At 38.0% G+C, this 26019-nt stretch overlaps 3 protein-coding genes across 3 annotated transcripts; 1 reads left to right on the top strand and 2 right to left on the bottom strand.

Annotated features, from left to right (window-relative positions):
• Positions 1-264: 264 nt before the first annotated feature.
• Positions 265-3119, bottom strand: mpc1 (mitochondrial pyruvate carrier 1). The gene is made up of 5 exons (XM_028401706.1): positions 2931-3119; positions 1902-1905; positions 1604-1700; positions 1070-1202; positions 265-980 (listed from the first exon to the last, which is right to left on the bottom strand). The coding sequence occupies exons 1-5, from the start codon at positions 2999-3001 to the stop codon at positions 956-958; spliced, it is 330 nt and encodes a 109-aa protein (XP_028257507.1). The 5' UTR covers positions 3002-3119; the 3' UTR covers positions 265-955.
• Positions 3120-4476: 1357 nt separating this feature from the next.
• Positions 4477-10949, bottom strand: LOC114433246 (globoside alpha-1,3-N-acetylgalactosaminyltransferase 1-like). The gene is made up of 11 exons (XM_028401705.1): positions 10778-10949; positions 8581-8622; positions 8332-8460; positions 7692-7724; positions 7415-7549; positions 7192-7300; positions 6503-6616; positions 6293-6409; positions 5930-6060; positions 5690-5767; positions 4477-5525 (listed from the first exon to the last, which is right to left on the bottom strand). The coding sequence occupies exons 1-11, from the start codon at positions 10840-10842 to the stop codon at positions 5378-5380; spliced, it is 1101 nt and encodes a 366-aa protein (XP_028257506.1). The 5' UTR covers positions 10843-10949; the 3' UTR covers positions 4477-5377.
• Positions 10950-14219: 3270 nt separating this feature from the next.
• On the top strand, positions 14220-21543 carry LOC114433243 (nucleolar RNA helicase 2-like). The gene is made up of 16 exons (XM_028401701.1): positions 14220-14381; positions 15151-15390; positions 16252-16386; positions 16502-16589; positions 16766-16944; positions 17064-17181; positions 17360-17545; positions 17685-17830; positions 18251-18400; positions 18535-18696; positions 18889-19008; positions 19141-19214; positions 19363-19522; positions 20384-20518; positions 20691-20735; positions 20863-21543. The coding sequence occupies exons 1-16, from the start codon at positions 14298-14300 to the stop codon at positions 21115-21117; spliced, it is 2277 nt and encodes a 758-aa protein (XP_028257502.1). The 5' UTR covers positions 14220-14297; the 3' UTR covers positions 21118-21543.
• The last annotated feature ends 4476 nt before the right edge of the window (positions 21544-26019 follow it).

A 26019-nucleotide genomic window follows, 5' to 3' on the forward strand; every position in this document is an offset into this window, starting at 1 on the left:
CACACAACATGTCATATTTGTTATAGTCAGTTTATTTAAACAAATCCAGAGAATCCAAACATTAATTATGGAGAATAATGTGAATTATACAATGACAATAAATTAATGTGAATGACACTAAATTTACAGTACGTGTTTGGTTTCACTGACAGAAGCTGCTTGTCTTTGTCATGTGGGTTTACTAAGTTCATCAGCTTATGATACTAAGTAGCATCCGCTTGCAACCTGATTATACTGTTATAACATGGACTGTTTAACCACATATGTTGATAATCATGTTGTTTAATTGAAACATTTGTTCGACTTATTACATATTAAACTAGTGAAAACCATGCCATGGATTATTGTACATGCTTATTCACACATTTTACAACATCTTCTTCTTCTTCCACTGCACAGCGGATAAACACCTTGAATGTGCTGTGTGTTTAAGGTTAATGAATGAAAGCCTATGTACTTGGCCTGTGATACTCTGCTACAGACATATCTGAACAAACAATCCTTAGCCTTAGTTGTCAATAAAATATGATTATATTACATTTCTATGCAGGTTATAATGTAATAAACCTATTTTTAATGAGATGAACCATGTTTGCTTTTAACCTAGTTTGAAGGTGGAAATGTTTGACAATAAACTGTCAGGATCCCAAGCTCAACTGAGTGTACATTCTCTCACAATATATCCTTGTGTATCTTGCCGAATGTAGCAACAACAAAAAAAAACATAAAATAAATGACAGCAGTTGACCTTGAATTCCTTGAAGAAAGGCATCAGTTTGTTTTTTCCTTTTTATGTAATAATGTGACTAAAAAGTTTGTAACACCAAGTTAAAAAAAATGATCTAAGTGCCGACTTTCACTGATTTATTAAACTATTTAGATGCATGAGTGCTGACATCCAGGTTCAGGTGGCTGCTGAAGTGACTCTGGTGTCTGCATCTGCTTCAATCTGCCACTAGGACCCTGTCTTCTTCTCCATGCTGAAAAAAAGTCACACAGGAAATAGCTTAATGAACTGCAGCTCATTTACAACCACAGCAAAAACAATGCCAAAGTGAATATTTCTCACTTGTACTTGATGAGGCGGCTTCCCTGGATTAGTTGTGCTGTCTCATTGGTCAAGTGGCAAGCGAACAGCAGCCAGTTGCGTGGCTGCACCTTGTAGGCGAACCGCATGAAGAGCAGTGAATAACAGCTGAGAGCTGAGAGGGAGAAACACAGCAAACATAAAGAGGATTACCACACAGTATAGGTAAAAGCCACTAAATGCTGGAAATTACCTATGACAAGCAAAATATCAAACATTATCATCATCAGTTATCATCATTACAGTTCCAAAATCTTTGAGCCAATACTTAAGATTTAGACAGGAAGACATTAAACCCTTTTTGTAAACAAAACACTGCAATACAGCCCTAATGGTGAATGCAAAGTATTGCAGGACACAAACAAAACATCAAGAGACTAAGATGAACTGCAGCTGTAGTTACCTCAGGGAATCCTTTGTTTTGAAGTACCCTTGATGACCTCACAATATCAGCTACAAAAATGTGTGCATGTGTACATCTGTGTTTCTGTACAAGTGTCTGTGTGTATGTCTTACCAAAGGTCATCCGGCCACTGATAATTTCAGGGCTCTTCTTCATGTCTGTGATGGCAGCTATGGGAAGACCCCAGTTTGCTACAGGACCCCAGAAATGCTGTAAAATTGATTTCAGTTAAGACTTTATATCTTACATTGTCTGCACACAGTCAAAAACAGATATTAAAAAGATATGAAAAATGTCTTACAAAACAACGGGGTCAAACAGTGACAATACAGATTAAAACAGACTAAATTTAAATGTATTGCAAAAATAGTCAACATCAGTAACTGTTAATGACAAAAAAGGGAGACTTACCGTGCTGTTGCATGTTTGATTTTTGGTGCCACATAGAAGAGAGGAGAACATGAATAGAGTTATATGACACAGATCAGACATAACTGCACCACACAGCACAAGCAGCTTCCCAGATTATGTTGTTTCTACTGTAAGTAAACCCATCTGCATAGTCATGCTTTGTCTCAACAAGATAAATAACACCAGCTGCTAAATTTACACAACAGACAATCAAACACTGTCTAGGGTCAGCTGGTGTCCAAGGCTCTAGGTGCCTTTTCCACCCCTTTAGGTTATACCTGTATGTTTGCATTTCTGATTCTTCCCCTTTTTAAGGACAAAGCTCCAGTTCTAAATAAAATACACATTTTTGTGTGTATCAATGACAAATGCAAACAAAAATGTCCTCTTACATTATTGTGTCATAGTTTCACCTTTACTCCACATTTCAGATGGTAATCTGTGGTGGAATCTGTGCACACACCACCAGAAGATCATGCACACATTAACCACTGTCACACCATGTCAAACGTAAAAGTTACTTTTACTTTTTTATTTATCAATGAAGTCGATTTAGCAAGTAAAACCCCGCAAATATTTAAAACACTTTTGAATGAGAAATAATTTCTGATAATCTGCCAGATTGCGAACTGCTATTTAGTTTTTGTTGTGTTTTCAGGGCAACAGACATTATTATTGTTATATCATATATAACATTATCGATGACAGAGCTCACTATAGTGTCTGCTCTCCATTTGCGTCCCTTCTCTTATCCTGATAAAAAAAATTAATTTAGCGCTGTTGAAGAAACACAATCGTCCTTGAAATCTCGCTTCGTGATACAAACAGACACGAACAACGACACGAAAGAAAGAAACCCTTGCAAACAAAATAGCTAAATATGGTTAAAAATCGGTTGGTTACTAAGGTTAAACCAAATATTATTGGTAAACACAGCAAACTGAACATTAACCAAAGTGTAACCCCATAGCCAGCTAGCGATGTTAGCATTTGTGCTAACAGAGAAATTTAGCTGCTTATAATACACACCTCGTCAGATAATCCCTGAACTCCTTGCTCTTCAGGTGGTCAATGGCTTTCCGTGCAATCGTTCCTGCCATGATTCAACGTTAGATTAGTATAAATGTTTCAGTCGAGTAGACCACTTTGTGCTGCCTGAAGGGCGACTGACACCTTAGCTTAGAGGACGACTGGTCTAGTTGTCAACCACAACACTGACGCTTTACGTCACTGTCGTAAAACCACACACGGCGCAGCTAACTGTGTGATGGGCCCTTGGATGGCTGATGCTATTTTTTCATCTTTATTGAACAATATAACATCCAATATACATGACAAATAGACATGTGCTCCTTATGTTTCTAAATACAGGAATCATCCTAAGAAATAGGGGGGAAATTACTTTACTATAAAATATTGATATGGAAAAATTCACATATAGATTGGTGGTTGTGTTGCTTTGTTTAGTGTTGATAGGTGTTAATTTTAACACATTAGTTTTAATGTATTCTTTGAATTCTCATAAAAAATCTTTTGATGTTGGGTAAAATATTGGAATGTTTGCACTTATGTATATAAAGTTTGCCGTACAAAACAAATAGATTTGTCATAAAGGTAACATCATGATTTCTATGGTAAAAATACACAATTACACTCTTAAAATTGATTGAAATGTTGGTTAAAGTCCATCCGGAATCGCTTTGGTTACAAAGTTGAATTCTTTACTTGTGACAGGGAAGGATTTAATAAGAAGAAAACGTTCATATCTAAGCATTGTGCCATAACAATCAAAAAGGTTGCAAAAAATAACAGATAAATAAGTAAGTAAAAAATTTAGACCACTTACTTTTCTGAAAATATTGTTTGGAATAAAAAACAAACAAATTGAATTTGATTTGAGACATCCTTTGATCCATTTTATTTTGAAAGTGTTATTTCAATCATTAACATTAAATAGTTCAAAGCCTCCTTGTATTCTGGATACTGAGAGAATTTCATTTGTCATTGTTCCTAAACAAATAATGACGGAGCAGGATATACCGGTCCAGAGATACGTTCTGCTTTAGTTGAAAGAATTCTCCCAAAAATGGACAGTTCACGTTGAAGCCACATATTCATAATGGGGCATATCTTTTGTGATATATATGCCTAAGTATTTCACTTGTATGTTACATGTTTTTGCAATCTGTAACATAAAGACATAAGATTTCACATTTATTAATAATAAGATGTAAACCCGAAGCTTTAGAGAAATCCTTAATTATTTGAATGGCTGGTTCAGTCTGATGCTAGTAGAGCTGTATCATCAGTTAATGTAGTTAATGTAATTTTAAATATGGTTAAACCTTTTATACTATCATTGTTTAAGATCTGTAAGGAGAGGAGCTCTGCTGCAATTAAAAATGGTGAGATTCGGCATCCTTGACAGACTGAGTGTCTTATTGGGTCGGATAAGATAGATTAATAAATTATTATTTATGTCTTTGTATAACATTTTAACTACTGAGATAAAGTTTTCTCCAAATCCCATTCATTTGAATGTTCCAGTAATGTAACTGTAAGAAACATGGCAAAGTTACATTTAGGAAAAAAATGATTTTATTGTTACATATGAGTGTGGTATGGATAATGGTGTACCATAGCTTTTGTCTCCATTGGTTTTAAGGAATCACAGTGTGTAGTTTGTAGTGTATCAACCTTTAACCCTTGAAAAACCTTTGGGCAATTCTCATGACCTGTCAGATAAATGCACACTTCACATAAACATAACATGTAAACACAACATAACCACAACCTGATATTAAGTAACAATAATAATTAATTAATAACTAATAATTTCCATTAGAAAATAATTGTATGATACCCATGTATATACTCAAGCACACCCAGAGAAACAAAATTCTTCATTATGAGTTTAAGTCAGGAGACATTTATACTTATAACAGGAAAAGCACATACAGTATGTTTTAATGATGGCTGCATCCCTCTCCTGCTGATTGACTGACACTACAGACACATGACAAGTCAACGAACTGTCTGATAGATAGAGAGAGTGAAGAGGCTCAACACAAGGGGGCGATGTGTAAACATGTCTGCCTACCAGAAACACTCAGTTTGAGGCAATCAAAGAACAAAGAAGGGCAGCTATTGCACAATGGAAAAAAAGGAGAACCGCTGAACAACCTCAACTCATAGACGCCTGTTTCCTGTACCGTTTCACTTGACAACATAATAATAGACCATGCGCGACTTTTGTCTGCAGCTATAAGCCCATGTTAAATTATTAACCCCACTAAACTGAACATTTCATATGGCCACTCTATAAAACAAGCAGCTGTAGTCTCATTTCAGTATTCTTTCGTCTGACCTAAAATCTATTTGATTTCATGTACACCCTCTGTTTATATCTTATAGTTTAAAAAATAGAAAAAGCAACCCATCCCACCATTATTCGATTTATGAACAAATGTGTGACATCAGTTTCCTCCATTTGGCCGCACCTCTGCGTAGTTCTTGATCAACTGTGAGATCCTGACGACTTTGATATCTCCTGGTACCTTGTCATAATCTGACCAGAGGTATTCTGGGGACAGCACCTTCGTGGGCTTGTTGTACAAGAGGTACCTGCATGAAAGGGGTGATAAGCAGAAACATTATGTGCTATTTTCTGTTTAAAGACATAACAAGTCGTCCTGAAAGATAAAGAAAGAGATTGCAGAATGTGCTTTTGCTGGAACCTAAAAACAGGAAAGACACAAATAACTTTCAGAAAAAACACAGCACTTTACTTGTTAAGGTGACTTTCTTCTTGCCAAACGGCTTCAATTTTGTTTTTGGCATCTTCCTGAGACATGGTGTAACAGTATCTGATAAAATACAAAAGGCACACATAGTTAACACATGTACAAAACTTTTTTTTTCCTTTTTAGTTCAAGAATAAATGATATATCCTGTATCTTTGACCCCACTCAGACTTGCGTAATCAATCCTGTCATGGATATCTGAAAGGATAATGTGGTTTTAGTTACTTCACAAGCTGGTACATATCCTCCAAGTAGCCACCCCAGACAGCTGCAGTGTAGTAGTAGTCTCCTTCACCAGGAGGAATATAGGCCTTAGAATTGGACCGTCGTTCATATGGAAAATCATTCCTTTTGGTCTGAGAAAAATGGAAATGAAAAGAAAAACATGTAATAAAAGTAATCTGAGGTTGATACTTTTGAGGGCAGACAATGCTGGGATGGTAAGAAAATCAGGCAATGTATGAAAAAATGTTTTAAAAAGATGACCAAACATTATAACAGATTCATTGATAAAGAAATATCACATTGTTAAGACATTATTTTAGCCCAAACATGATTATAAAAATGATGTAAGGAAAACAGCGAAACCTTGTAGTAGCCACGGTGAAGCACAGCTGTCAGCCGGCTGAGTGACTCAGCTCCAAAGCGATTGTGAAAGACACTGTCGATGTCCATCATAAAGAGATAATCCGCCTCATTACGGATCTGAAAACATGGCGGATGTGATGCGTTGTTTTATCTTTGTGGAGTGAACACTTTTGCTTTCAGTGGAACATTTTTGCACCATTCCTTTCATACCTGTTTGTCAATGGTGATGGTGGCCCACTTCATCCTGCCAAGCACCACATCCTGCCAGCGGCTGGCACTTGGGACTTGGATGACTGAGATGTTTCGGCCCTTTCCACGTGCAACCTGACCAATTAATCCAAATTACGAAATCAATGAAATGATAAAACATCAGCGACAGACATTTAGTAAAATAAATCACTGAAAAAAAATTAAAGGTGTCATTTGATAGACGGACAGTATGTGTACAACTACAATTAAGTGTGTAACTGTTGAAGGAGGTCAACAGAAAGCATCCACATGAACAAACATTTCACTGCTGACTGTCAACTAATTTAAATCTAAACTTTTACATTTTAATGAGTATTTACCAAATGAGTTTATAAATGACACATTTCTTCTCATCCTGACTACTCTTGCTTCTTGCTTTTTAAAACAAAACTGAATTTAGATCCACACAACAAGCTGCAACTGACGCAAGCTACAGTAAGGACATGGCAAAGCATCTCAGAGGAGAATTCAGAGCAGGATAAGGTGTTTTTTATGCATTAAATAGCTTCATGTTGATATTATAGACTGCTGTTAGGCCTGTGGTTAGGCCAGGAGTTAAGCTGAACCCCACATGCTGCACGACATGGTTCACATCATAATGCCCACAAGTGTGTGGGCAAGTGTGTACACAGTAATAGATGACGACTCACTTCGGGAACATCTTTTTTATTGTCTGTGAAGATGTAGTAAGTGACCTTGAAGTCAACAAGAAAGTGCTTTTCCCCTGACTCAATGAAGCCCTTCAGGAAACGGGTGTACCTGTGCAGAACAAAGTGAGGCATCATATGAGACCAAGCGATACACAACAGATTACAAGTAGGTAGCTGCTTGTAATCTGCGTGCTATCTTTACAAGACTATACTCTGCCCTTACTTGCCAACAGCAAAAACCACCACAGCGATTCTTGGGTCCATTTTCTTGTAGATTGCGTCAATAACCACAGGATCAAAGGTTCCCTCCCAAACCAGAGGAACGTTCCAGTTTGTCACTGAGTTCACATCAGTTCGTCTGAAAAAAGATTAGCAGTCTAAAATACACCTCATAACAAGTCAAACAAGTGTAAATATGCAGGGCAAACCACCAGCCTTATTCAGCCGTGGTGAGCAGATTTGTTTAAAGCATATTTGCATATATGCTTTTCTTTGCTTACCCCAGCTGTGTGCTTGGCTGGGCATATGTGACACTGAAACAGAGAAGCAAACATTGACCTAAAATGTAATCATTAAAGCAGGAACTTCACACAGGGTCAATGCAGTACACAACACTAACAATAAACAACAACAACCAAATTCACACTTATATGTCCTGAAAAATAAGCTGACAGTATTGAATTACCCATTCTGGATAGACGTGTGTGATGCTAATCGAAGTCTGTGGACTGAAGTACTGTGTAGCAGAGTGTGCAGCAGGGGATAGAGGACTAGTTATGCATCAACATAGAGTGTTTGTTTCAAGTCTTTTGCATGGGCTGCATATTCTGGTGCGACACCACCCATTTCCTCATATGTGGTGTGCCGTTTGTCGGTTGCTCTTGAGAAATCACATGTTCTCTGTGTTGATGCAGTCTGACGTGTGCTGCAGAGCACTGAAGAGTTTTGCTGCATTGTATAACTTGACTTTATTTCATGATTTACTAACTGTATTTTGCCATATAGGCTGCACTGCACATTGAAGCAAGGCAGGTTCTCTTTTGATAGACTTTTTTAGTAAGTAAGTACAGTGAATGTTAATTCATAACAAGTGTACTATATGGTGAGCTGTATTTGCTGTTAGTCAGAGTGGCTTCTCACCCAGGCTGTATGGTGAAGTCTCCAATCTTCCAGCTGGCATTGTCGGGGCATTGCTTTACCTCCACCTTCTCCACTAGCTCCTTCACATCTTCTTCAAGTTTGTTGTCGTTGTAACATGGCTCACAAAAGCTTTAAGGGAACACATATTTCATACAGCAAGACTGAACTCGAATGATATTAATAAAAACATGTAAAGAATTTATATAAAATGTATTTAATGTCAGAAGTTTGGAACTCAGCTGCACTTACGTGAAAGATGAGAAGGTGTTTTTGTAGTAGATGTAGACCAACCTATGAAAGCATAGGTGCACACACATGCTAAGTGTTATGATAATGTTTGTGTGAAGCACACATTCATATGACATAAAATACTGTACACATATTAACATTTGTTTGTGTGATTTTGGAAAGGTTTGTTGATTACAGCAATCCAAAAATGCATATGTTCAATCATAATTACAAGCTTCCTTTCTGTTACACCTGCAGGTCATTAATGGTATGTGATTATTATTATTTTTAAAAACATTTTTCCATTGTCTTGTGTGGAACATCTATCACAGCTGCACTAAAAATTGTAATAAAAGGGACAAGATCATATGTGAAGGTATGGTAAGATATCACTTCCTCTAGGAACCGAGAATAAGATCATTCTCTCTTCTAATAATAAATTATGAGTTTAATAATAATGTAATGATATATAATTAAAAAAAATACTATTTTATTAGATGTTGCAAAAAAATTTAAAAATTAAAAAATTCCAAATCCAAAACCATGTTTTTGGGCCATTACATGATCAATAAAACAGTGAAAAGGACACATGATCTAGCACATAATGACATAAACGCACACTTAGTGAGCTGTCAATAGAACAAAAACAACTCTGTTTGCTTCCAAGGGAATCTTATAAATCATCTACAAAATCATCTACAAAATATACTGTGGTTAAACATCAACATGACAGCCGTCCCTGTGATCTGTGATGTAACCTAAATGAGCAGCTTCTGTGTGGTGCGTCACTCTGCCTGGCTCGCATGCAAAGCCTTTCCAGTAACCATCTCTATAAACATTTCAACAAAAGGCAGATACTCTCCATACCATGATTGACTGCTAACAAACAGCTCCAACTGGTCCTGTGTAGCTCAAAATAATCCAGTTTTTTGTTTCACTGACCAATGTCCCTGTGATCTCAGAAATCTTCAGGTCCTATTCTCACAGCCCTTAAGTCATAGTGATCGATTTTACTGTTGCTGGTTCTGCAGGTGTGGGGGGTTCAGACAAAGTCTCAAGGTTAATGATCAGCACATGTCTTGTTTGGTTGAGCACTGTTGCTCTGCATCAAAAGAACATCTGGTGAACCTTCACAGCAGAAAGTGGGTTAAATGAATGAATGGGAGGATGCTTCCTGTGGTAAGTAGCTACATTTCCCTCTGTATGAACAGTGGTGGCTGTTTACATGTAAGACGTATACCGAAGATCTGCTGTTAGTTTCTTGATGGCTTACGTTTTGGAACAAGTCTAACTGGGTGAACAGGAGTCAAGGCCACTTCCTGAAATGTTGGTCACATTCTTCAAATAAATGATCTAGAGTACACCAGCAAACCCAACGAAAAGTCATTTTCACCACATCACAATCAATCTTATAATGTGTCCTCTGTGAAGATGTACTAGGACTGGAAACAGTGAAAAAACTATTTCTCCAGCTTCTCTTAAAAATTCTTCAACGTCTTGCAAATAATATGAAGCTTTATAGCGCACCGTTGGAACAGTGTTTAACCCCTGTAAGCGAGTCAACGTGCAGATGTGGTTAAACTTTGCTTCCTTGATATAATACTCTATAGCCCCCAAAGAAAGTAGAAAGTTACCAGTGAGTTTTATCTTCTATAACTATTTGTAACACTGATGTCTAAAGTTTTTCAGACAATGATACATTTTGTGTATTTTGTCGTTGTGTATCTTTTGTCACTCATCTTACATTAAAACTGGCCGAATCTCTCATCAACATTTACTTAGTGAATTTGGTTACATTCAACAATCTGCAGCACCTCAAAATCCATTAAATGTAAACCGTTTATTAACCAATTCATTATGCTTATTATTTTGATTATTTAAAAATTATATAATCTGAGGCACATTCCATTGAGTGAAAATACACATTATAATACAGTATATTTTTTAAGCATCATTTGTTTTCTGACCAAAGTAAAACCATAAAATAGCTGAAATTTCTTTTCGTTTCATTTGCATTGAGGGCTGATACATTTAGAAAAAAAAGAAAAGAAAGATGAAAAAACAGATATTAGGTTTTTAGAAAATTATGTTATTTTTCATCCCTTATATTTTCACATTTTTGATTTTAAAGTTGTTTTTGCTATTGTGATTTAGCTTTCACTTCCTTAAAAAAATAAGTTTCATTCCTGTAAAGAAGCGAAGCAGATATAAAACTTACCCCAAAAAGACGGGAAGAAAAACAGCTAAGATCAAAATATGGCCCCGAGAAATGTTGCGCAACATATCAACTAATATAAGTTCACTTTTTTCTTACCAAACTGTGTCTAAAGTAGGAGAACTGCTGATCCTCTATAACACAGTCTTCAGTGTGAAAACAAGCAGTCTAAGACAGCAAGGGGAAGAGAGGGAAACGAGAGGGCGGGCTTTCAACAGAACTGATATCACAAACATAAGGAAGCTGAGCGAAAGAGGTCATAATGTGCATGTAAAAGATGAAGGCGAGGGACGGCCACAGAAACACACTGAAACACACACACTCTAATGTGATGCCTAGTATAAAACATTCTTTGATATTGATGCTGAGTCCACAGTCTGCAGTACGAATACTGACAAATATAATAAATATACCTTTTTTTTAACCCTCATTGTTGTCTGCTAGGACTTGTTTTCCACTTATCATTTTCTTAAACGTCATCACTGAAATGTGACACAAGCTTCCAGTCTTTAATCCGACCAGTGCACTTTCTTACTTTTGTTTTCCAAGTAAAGACAGGCTCCATCATAATGGAGATGGAGAGATAGGCTACGTGTTCCTGAATACAGGAGAAATATGATAAGTGTGTTGATGAAGATTCTCAGTCATCCAGGTCATCATACGTAGAGAAGATTGAAGCAAGGCGTCTGGACTTGTAGAGTTTTAACTCTACAAGTCCAGACGCCTTGCTTCAATCTTCTCTACGTATGCTTCAATGTGGCATCCTTGTATGGAGAAATATGATGAGTGAAATATGATAGCAAGGCGTCTGGACTTGTAGAGTTATCTAGCAGCCATCCTGTCTTTGGTACACAACTCACAGGACTTTGCGGACAAAATCAAACAGATCAAGATGGACGGAGACGACACCATGGTCTTTTATGATGTAACTCCGCTTTTCACATGCGAGGGAACTGGTGAGAAAATTAAAATCCAATTAGTTGACTTTAATTAGGAAAAACCTGCAAACCGATTACCTTTAAAAAATTTCAAGTAAAGTATGTCATAATGTTTAAGTCATTAAAGCTGAAAAGGCAGTTTTTAGACTACTCATGTCATGACAGGAAACTAGAGTATAATGAAATCAAAATAATTAATTTGTTATACTATAAAATATCAGTTCAGATTACATAAAAAGTCCGACTTATGTTAAGTAAGTGCTACTCATTAAAAAAAGTTATCCTAACAAATCTAAATGTCAGCGAAGAGAAGAAAGCAGCGAAGAGTAACAGCTTTCATTCTTTTCCCCTTTTTTTGGCATGATTTTAAAATGTAAAACCACACTTATCATATGAAGATTCTCAGTCATCCAGGTCATCATACGTAGAGAAGATTGAAGCAAGGCGTCTGGACTTGTAGAGTTTTAACTCTACAAGTCCAGACGCCTTGCTTCAAGGTGACTTGAGAATCTTCATATGATAAGTGTGGTTTTACATTTTAAAATCATGCCAAAAAAAGGAGAAAAGAATGAAAGCTGTTACTCTTCGCTGCTTCACTGTGGCTTTCACATAAAGTAAGCAACACACATGAGTTGCTTACTTTATGTAATCAAGGCAAATGGATTCATAGATATTTTTCATCACTTGGTCTGCAGACATTTCACTGCTCCCCCAACCACCTTCACACATGGTGCAAATCCTCCATTCAGGGACTGAGGCATCAGTTTGCTCATATTTTTCTGGTAATGTGGACATTTAGATTTGTTAGGATAACTTTTTTTAATGAGTAGCACTTACTTAACATAAGTCGGACTTTTTATGTAATCTGAACTGATATTTTATAGTATAACAAATTAATTATTTTGATTTCATTATACTCTAGTTTCCTGTCATGACATGAGTAGTCTAAAAACTGCCTTTTCAGCTTTAATGACTTAAACATTATGACATACTTTACTTGAAATTTTTTAAAGGTAATCGGTTTGCAGGTTTTTCCTAATTAAAGTCAACTAATTGGATTTTAATTTTCTCACCAGTTCCCTCGCATGTGAAAAGCGGAGTTACATCATAAAAGACCATGGTGTCGTCTCTGTCCATCTTGATCTGTTTGATTTTGTCCGCAAAGTCCTGTGAGTTGTGTACTAAAGACAGGATGGCTGCTAGATTGTAAATGTTTGCTCAACAAAAAAAAAATTTGTATTTAGGGAGGCTAAGGGTTAGCTTATACATCACACATATAAATGCCAGAGAACCAGAGTCATCTAAAAATAAAATAATAATAAAAAATAATTGTTAAGGTGGGGATGGGGAAGGTGGGGACTGTAGTTGACACACAAACCCCCAGGAGTCCTTACAAGAAAGAGTTGTTTCTTGCTTGACATAAGAAAGATAACCTAAATAAAAACTAAATTCGTCAACCGGATTCATGTGATACCTGGTGTCCCTTCAGGCCAGTACAAAAGAAGCAACTCTGATCCTGGTCAGGTTAGTAGCCACACACACACACACACACACACACACACACACACGTTTCATGAAATTCAATGAGGGTTTTATCTGAGTCAGAGTTTAATTAATAATAAAGACATTGTGTTTCCAGACATTACACATGTTTTTCTGTTTGTTTTATTCTTACAGTCATATGAACTTTGTAACACTTTAAAACATGATACCGGAACATTTTAATCACCAGCATAGCTCACTCTTACCATAGAAGCCCATGATGTTGAGACACAATCAGGCCAATTTAAGTATGTGCAAATATCATTTCAGGCAGTTCCAAACATCGTATTTGAGAATCGAATATGATGCCTGTTGTCAACAGTTTACTGTTTAGCCACAAAGTAAACTCAAAAAAATGTTCATTATTTCCACATTATCATTACTTTACTTCCGTTTTTTGCCTGTTACATAAAAATGATTCCTTCCAGCAAATGTGAGAACTTTTGTTCTAGTTCTGGTTCATTCTGGTAGCGACATGTGTCTACCTGCCAACTTTAATCCATTAATCTTGTGTCTGTTTCATCTTGTTTCTGAAAGCTATATGTGTGTCACTTTATTTTCGATATCATTCTCTCTCACACACACACACACACACACACACACACAATAAGGAAGTGTCTCAGAACTTGACACACAGCGCCACCTGCTGGGATGTTGTTAAAATAAAAATGTAATAATACAAACTAATTTAATAATAACTATGTAAATCATATTTTGTACTCAGTTAACTAAACAAAACAAAGACATTTCAATATTCTAACAGAAAAAATGCAAGATTGCTTTGAATGCTAATCTGAACTGTATATATATTATTCTTCTATATTTTTTTCTATATTCATACTTTTTATATATAACAAATAGAGTTGTGTATTTAGTTTTGTCTTTTTCCTGCGTGTGCCGTGGTCGTTCCTATCTATAAACTCTATTTCTATACCTACCTCGTGAACACGCGTCCTCGCACCCGCTTTGCGCGTTCCTTTCCATCCGCGTGCCCGTAGGTCTGCCTGTGTGTCTACGCTGAGGGGTTACATCAGGGAGGAGAAATGCCATCAAAAATCATCTTTGAAACAGAAGACCAAGCAATGGAAGAGGACGTGGACGCTGCCGCTGAGGCTAAAGCCCTAAAGGTGAGCAGAGGAAGCCGTGTCGCCTGAACAGGCCAGAAAATCGGCTCAGCTCGGGCGACGTCCTTTCCCCGGCTGCACCGTGTTTGACAACATGTGGCTGAACAGGCTAACAGGAAGCCTCGGCTAACTGGACAACCAACGCCACGTAACAAATAGGAAAGAGACAACAGGGATCCAGATTTAGACAGACCGGTGTAGCGATATTGGCACTGAAATAATAATGTCATATTGAAAACAACGGCCGCTTTGCTGGCCGTTCTTAATGTATTGTTAGCATACATAGCCACGTAGCTTGGCTAATGCTGTGTATCACATGGCATGCCCACGTGTTCCTGAACAGATCTGTGAACCACGTGGATTTATGCCATCACAGCTTGGGAACGTTGAAGAGTCTGCTCTCGATTAGCTATATAGCTGCGCTGTAGGCGCGTACTGATGACGTCTTCTCAGCTGTGCTCGTCAGTTGTAGGCTAACGGTCTTGTTAAATCCTGTTTAACAACACATTGTTACATGTGTTTTGGTAAGAAATGTTTTTTTTTCTTAAGCTTCACACCTATAAAGCCAAACAGTGAACAAAATAAACATGGTTGTTTTAAGAATGGAAAACAAACGGCAAAAGTTTCTTTCGATGGATGAAATAATTGTATATATATAATTTTGATTTTTAATGTAAAGATAGAGGACAATTGTACAAGTAGAATAATAGAAATCTCTGCAAATCTTGTTTATCTGAGTGTTTGCCCATTTCTCTGTCTTACAAATAACAAGAAAAAGATCAAGGAGGGCAAGAAACTGAAGAAGCAGCAGCAGCAAGAGGAGGTGCAGGAGGACCCGCAGGAGGACCCGGACTGCGAGCCTCCAGCACCTAAGAAGAAAAAGAAAAAAGATAAGCTGGCAGTGGACCAATTAAACGGCCATGCAGATGGGGCCACAGACATGAATGGCAATAGTGAATGTATGGAAACACCAAAACAGAAGAAGAAGAAGAACACAGAAGGAGACCCAGAGGTTAGTGCTGCATCACCAAGAGGATTTAAGAACAGCAACATCTGTTTACGGACTTAATGATATATTATCCTTTAGGGGTGGGCGACATGGCAAAAATTTTATATCACGATTCTTTAATGATAAAATCACGATCTCGATTTTATCACGATTTGTTTTTACATTGACACTAATTTGCATGTTTCTGTGTAAATGACTTAAGGTAGCCTTAAGGTAGTCACTTCTCAAAAACTATCAGTAGATTTTAAAGGCAAACAACAACTCTGATAATGTGCACTCAGTATTAGTTTTCAATAAACATGAAAATGTAAATAACAATTACAGAACAAAATAAAGTTTTATTTCAAATAGGTTAAAAAGAACAAATAAATACAACAACAATAAATGCAGTATTGAGACTTAAGTAACTCAAACACACAGACACAGTCTTAGAAGACGCGCCGCTGCTTTCGGCAGAAACGGTACTGAACATAAAGGTGGAGTTTGTTTTAGGGACCAGTTCCTCCATTTTCTTTTCGTATTCCGCCGTAGCTTCCTAACAGGGAGGCTGTCATTGGTTGGTCAGGTTCACATTAAGCGCACTGAGAGGTGGACGAGTGAAAAAACTCATGCGTCTGCGCAAACATAGAACTGCAATTAATAGAAGGTGCTCTATGGACGATAAAACGATCTGTCCGTACTGGTAGATCGGCGATACGTTCAAATCCTTCACGATCATTTATCGTCAAATCGCACACCCCTATTATCCTTGTGTGCTGTGAGTGCGGTTGTAGACATGTTATTATAATAAATCTATACTCTCAGTGCCCAGGTGAACAAGGCTATGCTCTGCTGCTTGTGTAACTTTCTTTTTACTGGGTTTAGAAAAAGAAAAAAAAGAAAAAACAAGTGGATGCAGAAGCAGCAGCCAATGGAGATTCCACCCCAAACACCCCTGTGCCGACCCCTATCCAGACTCCATCCCAGTCAAGTGAGGACAGCGACAGCGAAAAGGAAACGGTAACATTTAAAGAGGGAACTTTGTGCAGCATAGAGCTTTCCCTGTCTTTGTTATTGTGATTGTTTACCGTCTTGTTTACCGTCTGTGTGCATTCAAACCTACTTCTTTGTGTAGGAGGAGACACCAGAGCAGACACCAGAGCAGAGAGAAGGAGCATTCTCCAACTTCAGGATCTCCCAGGTCACAATTGACAAACTAAAAGGTAAACATCGTATTAACATTTATTCTTGCTGTTGAGTTGAAATTAAATCTTTTGAAAATTTCATGGAGGTAAAGTTTGGTTGGGCAAAATAACAAACGAGACAGATTATTTGTTTTTCTATATGTCTTGTGATCACATTCTCATATTTTCTGTCACCCTCAATGTTGCTCCTTCAGCTCGCGGAGTCTCTTACCTGTTTGACATTCAGGTAAAGTCCTTCAATCCTGTTTACGATGGAGAGGATGTGATTGCACAAGCCCGAACTGGAACAGGAAAGACTTTTTCCTTTGCTATACCTCTGATTGAGAAGCTCCAGAAGGATTCAGTGGAGATGGCCAGAGGACGGCCCCCCAAGGTGCACACCCACACAGATTCATACCAACCACTAGAACTAGCATCAGTCAGGTTTCTAGCTTCTGTCATGTTCTAAATATGTTTGTGTATGACTGTGTGTCTCCTTGTTTCTGTCTGTAGGTTCTGGTCTTGGCTCCAACTAGAGAGCTGGCTATCCAGGTAGCTAAGGACTTCAAGGACATCTCCAAGAGGCTGTCTATAGCCTGTTTCTATGGAGGCAGCTCGTACAATCCACAGAGTAAGTGGTTGATAGAAGTGGGTTTAAAATGATAAAAGAGATTCACGCATTCATTTGAGTCACAATTTAATTTGCAAGTGGGCTCTATTTTAAAAAATGTTCTTTCAAACTGGCACAGAAACAGAATGTGTTAAACAGTGTGTCTCATTAATGTTTTTATTTCTGTCTTCTTGTTTAGTTGATGCCATCCGTAACGGGATTGATATTTTGGTTGGAACACCTGGTCGTATCAAAGACCACATCCAGAACAATAAACTCAACCTCTCCCAACTGAAACATGTCGTTCTGGATGAAGTGGACCAGATGTTAGACATGGGCTTTGCAGAACAGGTTGAGGAGATTTTGGGTTCATCGTATAAGAAGGGTAAGAGTGTGTTTCATGGATGTGATTCTCGACAACTCTTAATAGTGTGCCTGTGTTTAACGTTATGTGAGAGGGAGTGTTCATTTGCTTTGTCTGGCTAATATTGTAGGCTATTGTGTGTGTGTGTGCTCCTCTCTAGACTGCGACACCAACCCACAGACTCTTCTGTTTTCGGCCACTTGCCCCCAATGGGTGTATGAAGTAGCCAAGAAATACATGAGACCAGAGTGCAAACATATTGACCTGATTGGCAAGAAAACACAGAAAGCTGCAACAACTGTTGAAGTAAGTGTTACGTGTGTGTGTTGATAAAGATTCTCAGTCATCCAGGTCATTTCCATTCAAGGCAGCTGGACTTGTAGAGTTTGAAGGCGTTTTGCTGCTCTTTCAAGCAGCTTCATCAGCTAACTGTTTGATGGGGAAACAGGTTTATATATATATGTCTATATGTCTATATATATGTCTATGCTTGTATGAAAGGTCAGTTAAAGTAACAGATTGTAAAAAAGGCTCATATTTATCTCCATCAGGAAAGCCCAGCAACGTAATTTGCAATATAAATTGCCATATTTATCTTGGTCCACACCATTTGTATTTAAATGAAGCACAAGTTAAGTCTGCTAGCTGAATAAATGACAGTATCTCTTTTCATTCCCTCACTCCCCTGTCCTTTTTGTTTATTTTTTTGTCTGTCCTGTCTTGTAGCATCTGGCCATAGCATGTCACTGGTCCCAACGTGCGGCAGTGATAGGTGATGTGATCCAGGTGTACAGTGGCAGCCACGGCAGAACCATTGTCTTCTGTGAGACCAAGAAAGAGGCCAATGAACTTTCCCTAAATGCATCCATCAAACAGGTAGAAGCACACATACTTTCATAGTGCACCGAGGCATTTACACTTTATGAATTGTCAGTTTATGCAGATAGGTTGTATTACACCCTAAATTGATCTGTTTGAGTGTTCACTTTTTTTACTGACGTTGTTTCCAGAGTGCCCAGTCCCTGCATGGTGATATCCCACAGAAACAGAGAGAAACAACGCTGAAGGGCTTCAGGAATGGAGCCTTTGAAGTTCTGGTTGCCACTAATGTTGCAGCTCGCGGATTGGACATCCCTGAAGTCGACTTGGTTGTTCAGTGCTCTCCACCCAAGGTGGGATTTGTTGCATGTATCAGATATTTTTAGTTATCATTTTTGTATCATCTTTTACATTTATTGAATGTGCTGTTTCTTTGTTGTATGTGTGAAGTATAGATTCCCTTCAGACATACTGATATATACATTAGAGCATTGATGGACACTTTTCTCATTAATAGTGTTGTATCTGTCTCTGGTTGTTGTCAGGATGTGGAGTCATACATCCATCGCTCTGGACGTACAGGCCGAGCAGGCAGGACTGGAGTGTGCATTTGCTTTTACCAGAGGAAAGAAGAGGACCAGCTGCGCTATGTTGAAAACAAATCAGTAGGTGTCAGAGAGACGGGAATACTCAAAAGAAGCTGCTGTGCTACAGAATATATATATATATCTTTTTCTCATAATTAGCAGTAGTGTGTTAAATTGCACACTGAATTCTTGGTGCCTTTTTTATTTAAGGGGATCACATTCAGGCGTGTTGGTGTTCCCACTGCCAATGATATCATCAAATCATCCAGCAAGGATGCTGCCAGGTTGGTCAATGTGCTGACTGAGAATAATTAGATGAATTTTCTAACTACTGTCACTTATTACTGTTGAACATTTGGATCAGACTTAATATGAAACACTGTGTCAGAGTGGTTGTATTTTATTAATTCATTTATTAATTCACGTTTGTAGGTTTCTGGACTCTGTTCCAGTCACAGCTATTGAATATTTCAGAGCATCAGCTGAGAAGCTGATTGAGGAGAAGGGAGCAGTTGATGCACTAGCTGCTGCCCTGGCCCATATTTCTGGTGCCACAAGTCTTGAACAGAGGTCACTGCTCAACTCTGATGCTGTAAGTAACTTTTTAGATAACATTCCCAGCTGACTGCTGTTTTTTTATAATGTAGCGTACAAAGGTTTATGTAGCCTCACAAAGGGGCAACAGTTATGTTTTGTGATTATGTATGACCTGGACCGTAATACTTCCAATTAATGAAATATTATTAAAAGAATCAATTGAATAAATCTCACATCTGAGGCTGTACGTCCCCAGCTTTAGTGACCTCAGTACTCATATTTCAAAAGAATACATGGTGCAACAGCTTTCTGTGAGATTTGTGGAAAGAGTAATAAGAAGAAAGTTACAACAATATAACTTACATACATTCAAATAGTATAAAACGGAGACATTATAGTGTGAAGTGTCCCTTTTGAAATGCACTAGAAAGTTTTATGACTGCTCTGATCAGTCTTTATCTCCTGATATGATGTGGCTGTGAGGAGGAAGAGTCGTAATTCTGGAGTCTTTGTGTCCTTGCTGGTTCATTTAGAGGTGACAACTGCAAATCAGTCGTAGCTAGCTGTCCAAATTTCCTGTGTATGGACGGCTAAGTGTTTTCTTAGCCGATTAGCCGTTGAAGTCTCACATCTCAGTAAATCTTATTGTCAGTCAGATGGTGGTCTCTTCGTGAGGAATGCTTATTTTTAGCACTCAGAATTTACAGCTTTTTATGGGTTCTCAAGACAAGGTTGTCTCTTCAGAGGAAGGTAAAATGCAGCCATGGCAATATTGCTACAATAATGTGATAGCTTTGTTTGTGCTCATGCCCACCTGACATGCTGCGCCTGTGACACGCTGATGGATGTCGCAAATTTGTTGTGCCTTCAGGTGGTGCATCACCCTGAGTTCACTGTATTCTGTCTGTTTTTACAGGGCTACACCACTTTGCAGATGATTTGTTCCCAAGAGATGCACAACATGGGTTATGCATGGAGAACTATTAAAGAACAGTTAGGAGAAAACTTTGAGAACCACATCCACAGAATGACCTTCCTCAAAGGCAAAATGGTATGTACACGTACAGACATGTGACCTTACAGTCGGACTGCAGGTTTTACATGGTGACAGATGCTTTTTAGTTTAAATGGTGGTTTAGCTTTTTCACAATTAAAAACAAAACTAAAAATAATCTGTTTCTTCTATAACACATGCTCAACATTTTTTACTGTGTTTGGAACAGGGAGTTTGTTTTGATGTCCCAGCTGATAAAGTCAAGGAGATTCAGGTGAGAACAGCAACAACTAATCTAAGCAAATTGTGTTTGTGACAATAACCCAGACTAAGGCAGAAATTCTGTTTCCTGTTATCAAACTGCTGAAGACCTTGTTCCTTTCATTTCTCTCTTTCAATAGGAAACCTGGAGAGATGGTCGCCGTTGGCAACTGACTGTAGCCACAGAGCTCCCAGAGCTAGAAGAGAAGCAGCACAGTAACCGTGGTGACAGGGGCTTTGGCGGCGGTAACCGCGGGGACAGAGGAGGGTTCAGAGGTGGAAGAGGACGGTATTTTGGGGGTAATGGTGGTCGAGGCAACGGCTTCCGGAGTAATGGGGGTGGAAACAACAGAGGAGGACACAAACGCAGTTTCAGCCAGGCCTTTGATTACTAAAAATGCCAACCTGTGGACTGTTGAGACTGTCTGTCACTCACCGGGGCTGGCAGTGCGTCATACTTGGCTGTCAGTGAAAGTGGTGAAAGTCTTTGCCATGATACAAGCTGGGCTGTAATTCAATGCAGTTATAAGGTCACTGTTTCTCGGATATAATGTAAACGACACATGTATTCTGAGGAGTATAATTCATGTCCAAGTAGTCATTATCGAATATAACATTTTCTGTATGAACACAGTACCTATATAACTGGCAGCCATTTTGTAATGCCTGGTGTGTGTTGTTCTTCTAGGTGACGCATCAGCTAAAATCACTGGAGTGACCACTCTGAACTTTTCAGTGCATAATCCAGATGCCATGTCTTGAATGGCAGGAAATCAGAAAGATTGGCTCATGAACCAAAAATAAAGTTTACTTTAATGAAATGAAAGTTGTAATTTGTCATCCACTGGCATTTAGCTGAAGCGTTACCTTTTTATACTGTGCGTTTGGGGACAAGTGGCAGCAATTGGGCAAATTTGACCTCATGTAAACATGTCAGTCGCTACATGTGGGAGACATCGTGTGTCTGCCTGCACCCACATGATCAGTGATGGGACAGGTGCTGACCTTTACAGGTGCGCTCGGTGCCGGATTGCTACATTGACCACAGCTGAAACCTCTCTCCAAAAATGTATTGGATGATTGCTCTGCAATTGCCTCTATTTAATAACTGTCTACTGCTTCCATTCATTTGAATGAAATGACTTTTTCATTAAAAAAGGTCAACTTGTATTGTGTTTATTCTTTGGAAAATAAGTTTGTATGCGTAGACAAATATTCTAAGGTACACATTTAAGTTTATTTGCAGTAACCTTAATACAATGCTTCTAGGGTATTGAGGGGATCACTTAGTTTAAGTGCACCAGACTGAAAAACTACAACTCAAAATATGTTTAATAGAGGGATATATTACTCTAGTGCACAACAATCATCTACTACTATAGTGAGAAGCTCTGTATTTTTTTGTGCACCATTCACATTTAGATGAATACAAATCAACAGTTACTGTAGAGGAGACAAAATGTTGTATTTCTATCGTGGGATAGAAGACTGTCTTGTGTTAGGCCAAGTCCATGGATGTTTAATGAAAACTGAAAACCTCCAGCATGCTGACACATATCTCCCAGTGAAACTAGTGACTGAAAAAAAATACTTGGCAGCATTCAAATTTAGATCATAAATCTATGAGAAAAATCTTAGAAGGGTTGTTTGGTTCCTTGGTGTATAAGACCAGCAGCACAACAGAACTACAAAATGCAAGCTCCATGCATCACTAACAAGGATGTTTTAGTAGAGTAACAACTAGACCCGAACCTACCAGCTATCATGAGAGTGACAGAGGCTGGTCCCAAGATAGAAGATCCAACAGTGAACATCTGGTAAAGGATGTACAGCCGAGAGATGGAGGTGTTTCTCTTCACTGTCTGTCCACCACTGTGTTTAGCTCCAGTTCTAAATAAAATACACATTTTTTGTGTGTATCAATGACAAATGCAAACAAAAATGTCCTCTTACATTATTGTGTCATAGTTTCACCTTTACTCCACATTTCAGATGGTAATCTGTGGTGTAATCTGTGCACACACCACCAGAAGATCATGCACACATTAACCACTGTCACACCATGTCAAACGTAAAAGTTACTTTTTTATTTATCAATGAAGTCGATTTAGCAAGTAAAACCCCGAAAATATTTAAAACACTTTTGAATGAGAAATAATTTCTGATAATCTGCCAGATTGCGAACTGCTATTTAGCTTTTGTTGTGTTTCCAGGGCAACAGACATTATTATTGTTATATTATATATAACATTATCGATGACAGAGCTCACTACAGTGTCTGCTCTCCATTTGCGTCCCTTCTCTTATCCTGATAAAAAAAATTAATTTAGCGCTGTTGAAGAAACACAATCGTCCTTGAAATCTCGCTTCGTGATACAAACAGACACGAACAACGACACGAAAGAAAGAAACCCTTGCAAACAAAATAGCTAAATATGGTTAAAAATCGGTTGGTTACTATGGTTAAACCAAATATTATTGGTAAACACAGCAAACTGAACATTAACCAAAGTGTAACCCCATAGCCAGCTAGCGATGTTAGCATTTGTGCTAACAGAGAAATTTAGCTGCTTATAATACACACCTCGTCAGATAATCCCTGAACTCCTTGCTCTTCAGGTGGTCAATGGCTTTCCGTGCAATCGTTCCTGCCATGATTCAACGTTAGATTAGTATAAATGTTTCAGTCGAGTAGACCACTTTGTGCTGCCTGAAGGGCGACTGACACCTTAGCTTAGAGCAGACCTGGGCAAAGTACGGCCCGCGGGCCACATCCGGCCCGCTTGCGTCTTCAAGGCGGCCCGCGGACTCGTACACACAATAAAAAAAAAAGAAGGCATCAAAAGTCAGCTGTCAGCACGGCATTACCGGTAACGTCTTTCCAACCCTCCTTGTCTCTTCCACGCTGCTGTACTGCTTCATCCCATCTACTCTTTGGAGAGACATGGTCGCGCTGTGTACACTTTAAAAATGCTGCGCGACTATGCTGAAATGTACGGTAACGCGAGAAGAAACGCCACGGCGCATTCAGATGTTACCACGGTGCTGCAGCCGACATCGTCATCTGCTCTTAAAAAGCTCAGACCTTGTCCAACTTTCAGAGCTTTGGGATTGTTTTTAAAATTAGTTTTAACTAATTAATTTTTTTTCTTCTGTAAAAATATCTTTACATCATCTGTGCTGCTCTGCACTGTGCGGGAGTGTTTTTCAACATACAACCAGCACACACTCAGTGGACCTGGACACACACAGAGGACAGAGGAGAGAGCAGTAAACACACAGACCAGTTCACATCATCAACTCCCTCCGCCACACATTGATTCTGAGCCTTTTTTCCGCCAATGCGACTTTATAATATCGCTATCTTTCCATTCATTCAACTCCGCGCAACTCTCTCTCTCCCTCCCGTCCGCGTTCACACACACGTACACACATAAGCGCGGATATGTTCACAGAGAAGACGACCAACGTTCTTGATAATGGAACATCGCGCACCCTAACTCAGCACAGACAGAGCTGGTAACGCAGCAAACATTATAGGTCATTTAAGGTGAAACGCGGTTGCGGTTGAGATAAACTACGTCATATGACAATAGTCACATATGAATAATAACATCAAAAGCTGTTTTATTAATCAGTTAGTTGCCTTTAGTAGTTCCATATATCTGATTATAGTATTTATGCTATTAATGTATTTATGTGGTTATATCACATTATTTATTTTAACCTTTATTTTACCAGAAAATGTCATTTTACAAAAGGCTGATATATGAGGTCAGTGTTGACTTCATATAGTGAAATAAAAACCTTCAGCTTCAGATGTTTTTGTATGTTTTTGTGGCCCTTTGCTTTTCTAATGGAAGTCTATGTGGCCCTCGCAAAAAAATAATTGCCCACCCCTGGCTTAGAGGACGACTGGTCTAGTTGTCAACCACAACACTGACGCTTTACGTCACTGTCGTAAAACCACACACGGCGCAGCTTTACGAGCGCTGCGCAGCTCCAGTCTTCAATTGTGTTGTGAATTAAGTGTGTGATGGGCCCTTGGATGGCTGATGCTATTTTTTCATCTTTATTGAACAATATAACATCCAATATACATGACAAATAGACATGTGCTCCTTATGTTTCTAAATACAGGAATCATACTATCCTAAGAAAATAGGGGGGAAATTACTTTACTATAAAATATTGATATACAAAAATAGGTAGAATTAATAAAAAATAACAATAGTCAGGAAATAGGCATTTGTAAAAAACATATATTAAATAAATAAATAACATTTTAAATGAGATGGCATGGGGGAAAAAAGAGTAGATAAATATTATTCCTACTGGAAAAGTTCACATATAGATTGGTGGTTGTGTTGCTTTGTTTAGTGTTGATAGGTGTTAATTTTAACACATTAGTTTTAATGTATTCTTTGAATTCTCATAAAAAATCTTTTGATGTTGGGTAAAATATTGGAATGTTTGTACTTATGTATATAAAGTTTGCCATACAAAACAAATAGATTTGTCATAAAGGTAACGTCATGTTTTCTATGGTAAAAATACACAATTACACTCTTAAACACTTAAAATCGATTGAAATGTTGGTTAAAGTTCATCCGGAATCGCTTTGGTTACAAAGTTGAATTCTTTACTTGCGACAGGGAAGGATTTAATAAGAGGAAAACATTCATATCTAAGCATTGTGCCATAACAATCAAAAAGGTTGCAAAAAATAACAGATAAATAAGTAAGTAAAAAATTTAGACCACTTACTTTTCTGAAAATATTGTTTGGAATAAAAAACAAACAAATTGAATTTGATTTGAGACATCCTTTGATCCATTTTATTTTGAAAGTGTTATTTCAATCATTAACATTAAATAGTTCAAAGCCTCCTTGTATTCTGGATACTGAGAGAATTTCATTTGTCATTGTTCCTAAACAAATAATGACGGAGCAGGATATACCGGTCCAGAGATATGTTCTGCTTTAGTTGAAAGAATTCTCCCAAAAATGGACAGTTCACGTTGAAGCCACATATTCATAATGGGGCATATCTTTTGTGATATATATGCCTAAGTATTTCACAGTTTTTTTAAACTTGTATGTTACATATGTTTTTGCAATCTGTAACATAAAGACATAAGATTTCACATTTATTAATAATAAGATGTAAACCCGAAGCTTTAGAGAAATCCTTAATTATTTGAATGGCTGGTTCAGTCTGATGCTAGTAGAGCTGTATCATCAGCTAGTTAATGTAGTTAATGTAATTTTAAATATGGTTAAACCTTTTATACTAT

This window comes from Parambassis ranga, chromosome 3 (genome assembly GCF_900634625.1).
Source record: "Parambassis ranga chromosome 3, fParRan2.1, whole genome shotgun sequence".
Lineage (NCBI taxonomy): Eukaryota > Metazoa > Chordata > Actinopteri > Ambassidae > Parambassis > Parambassis ranga.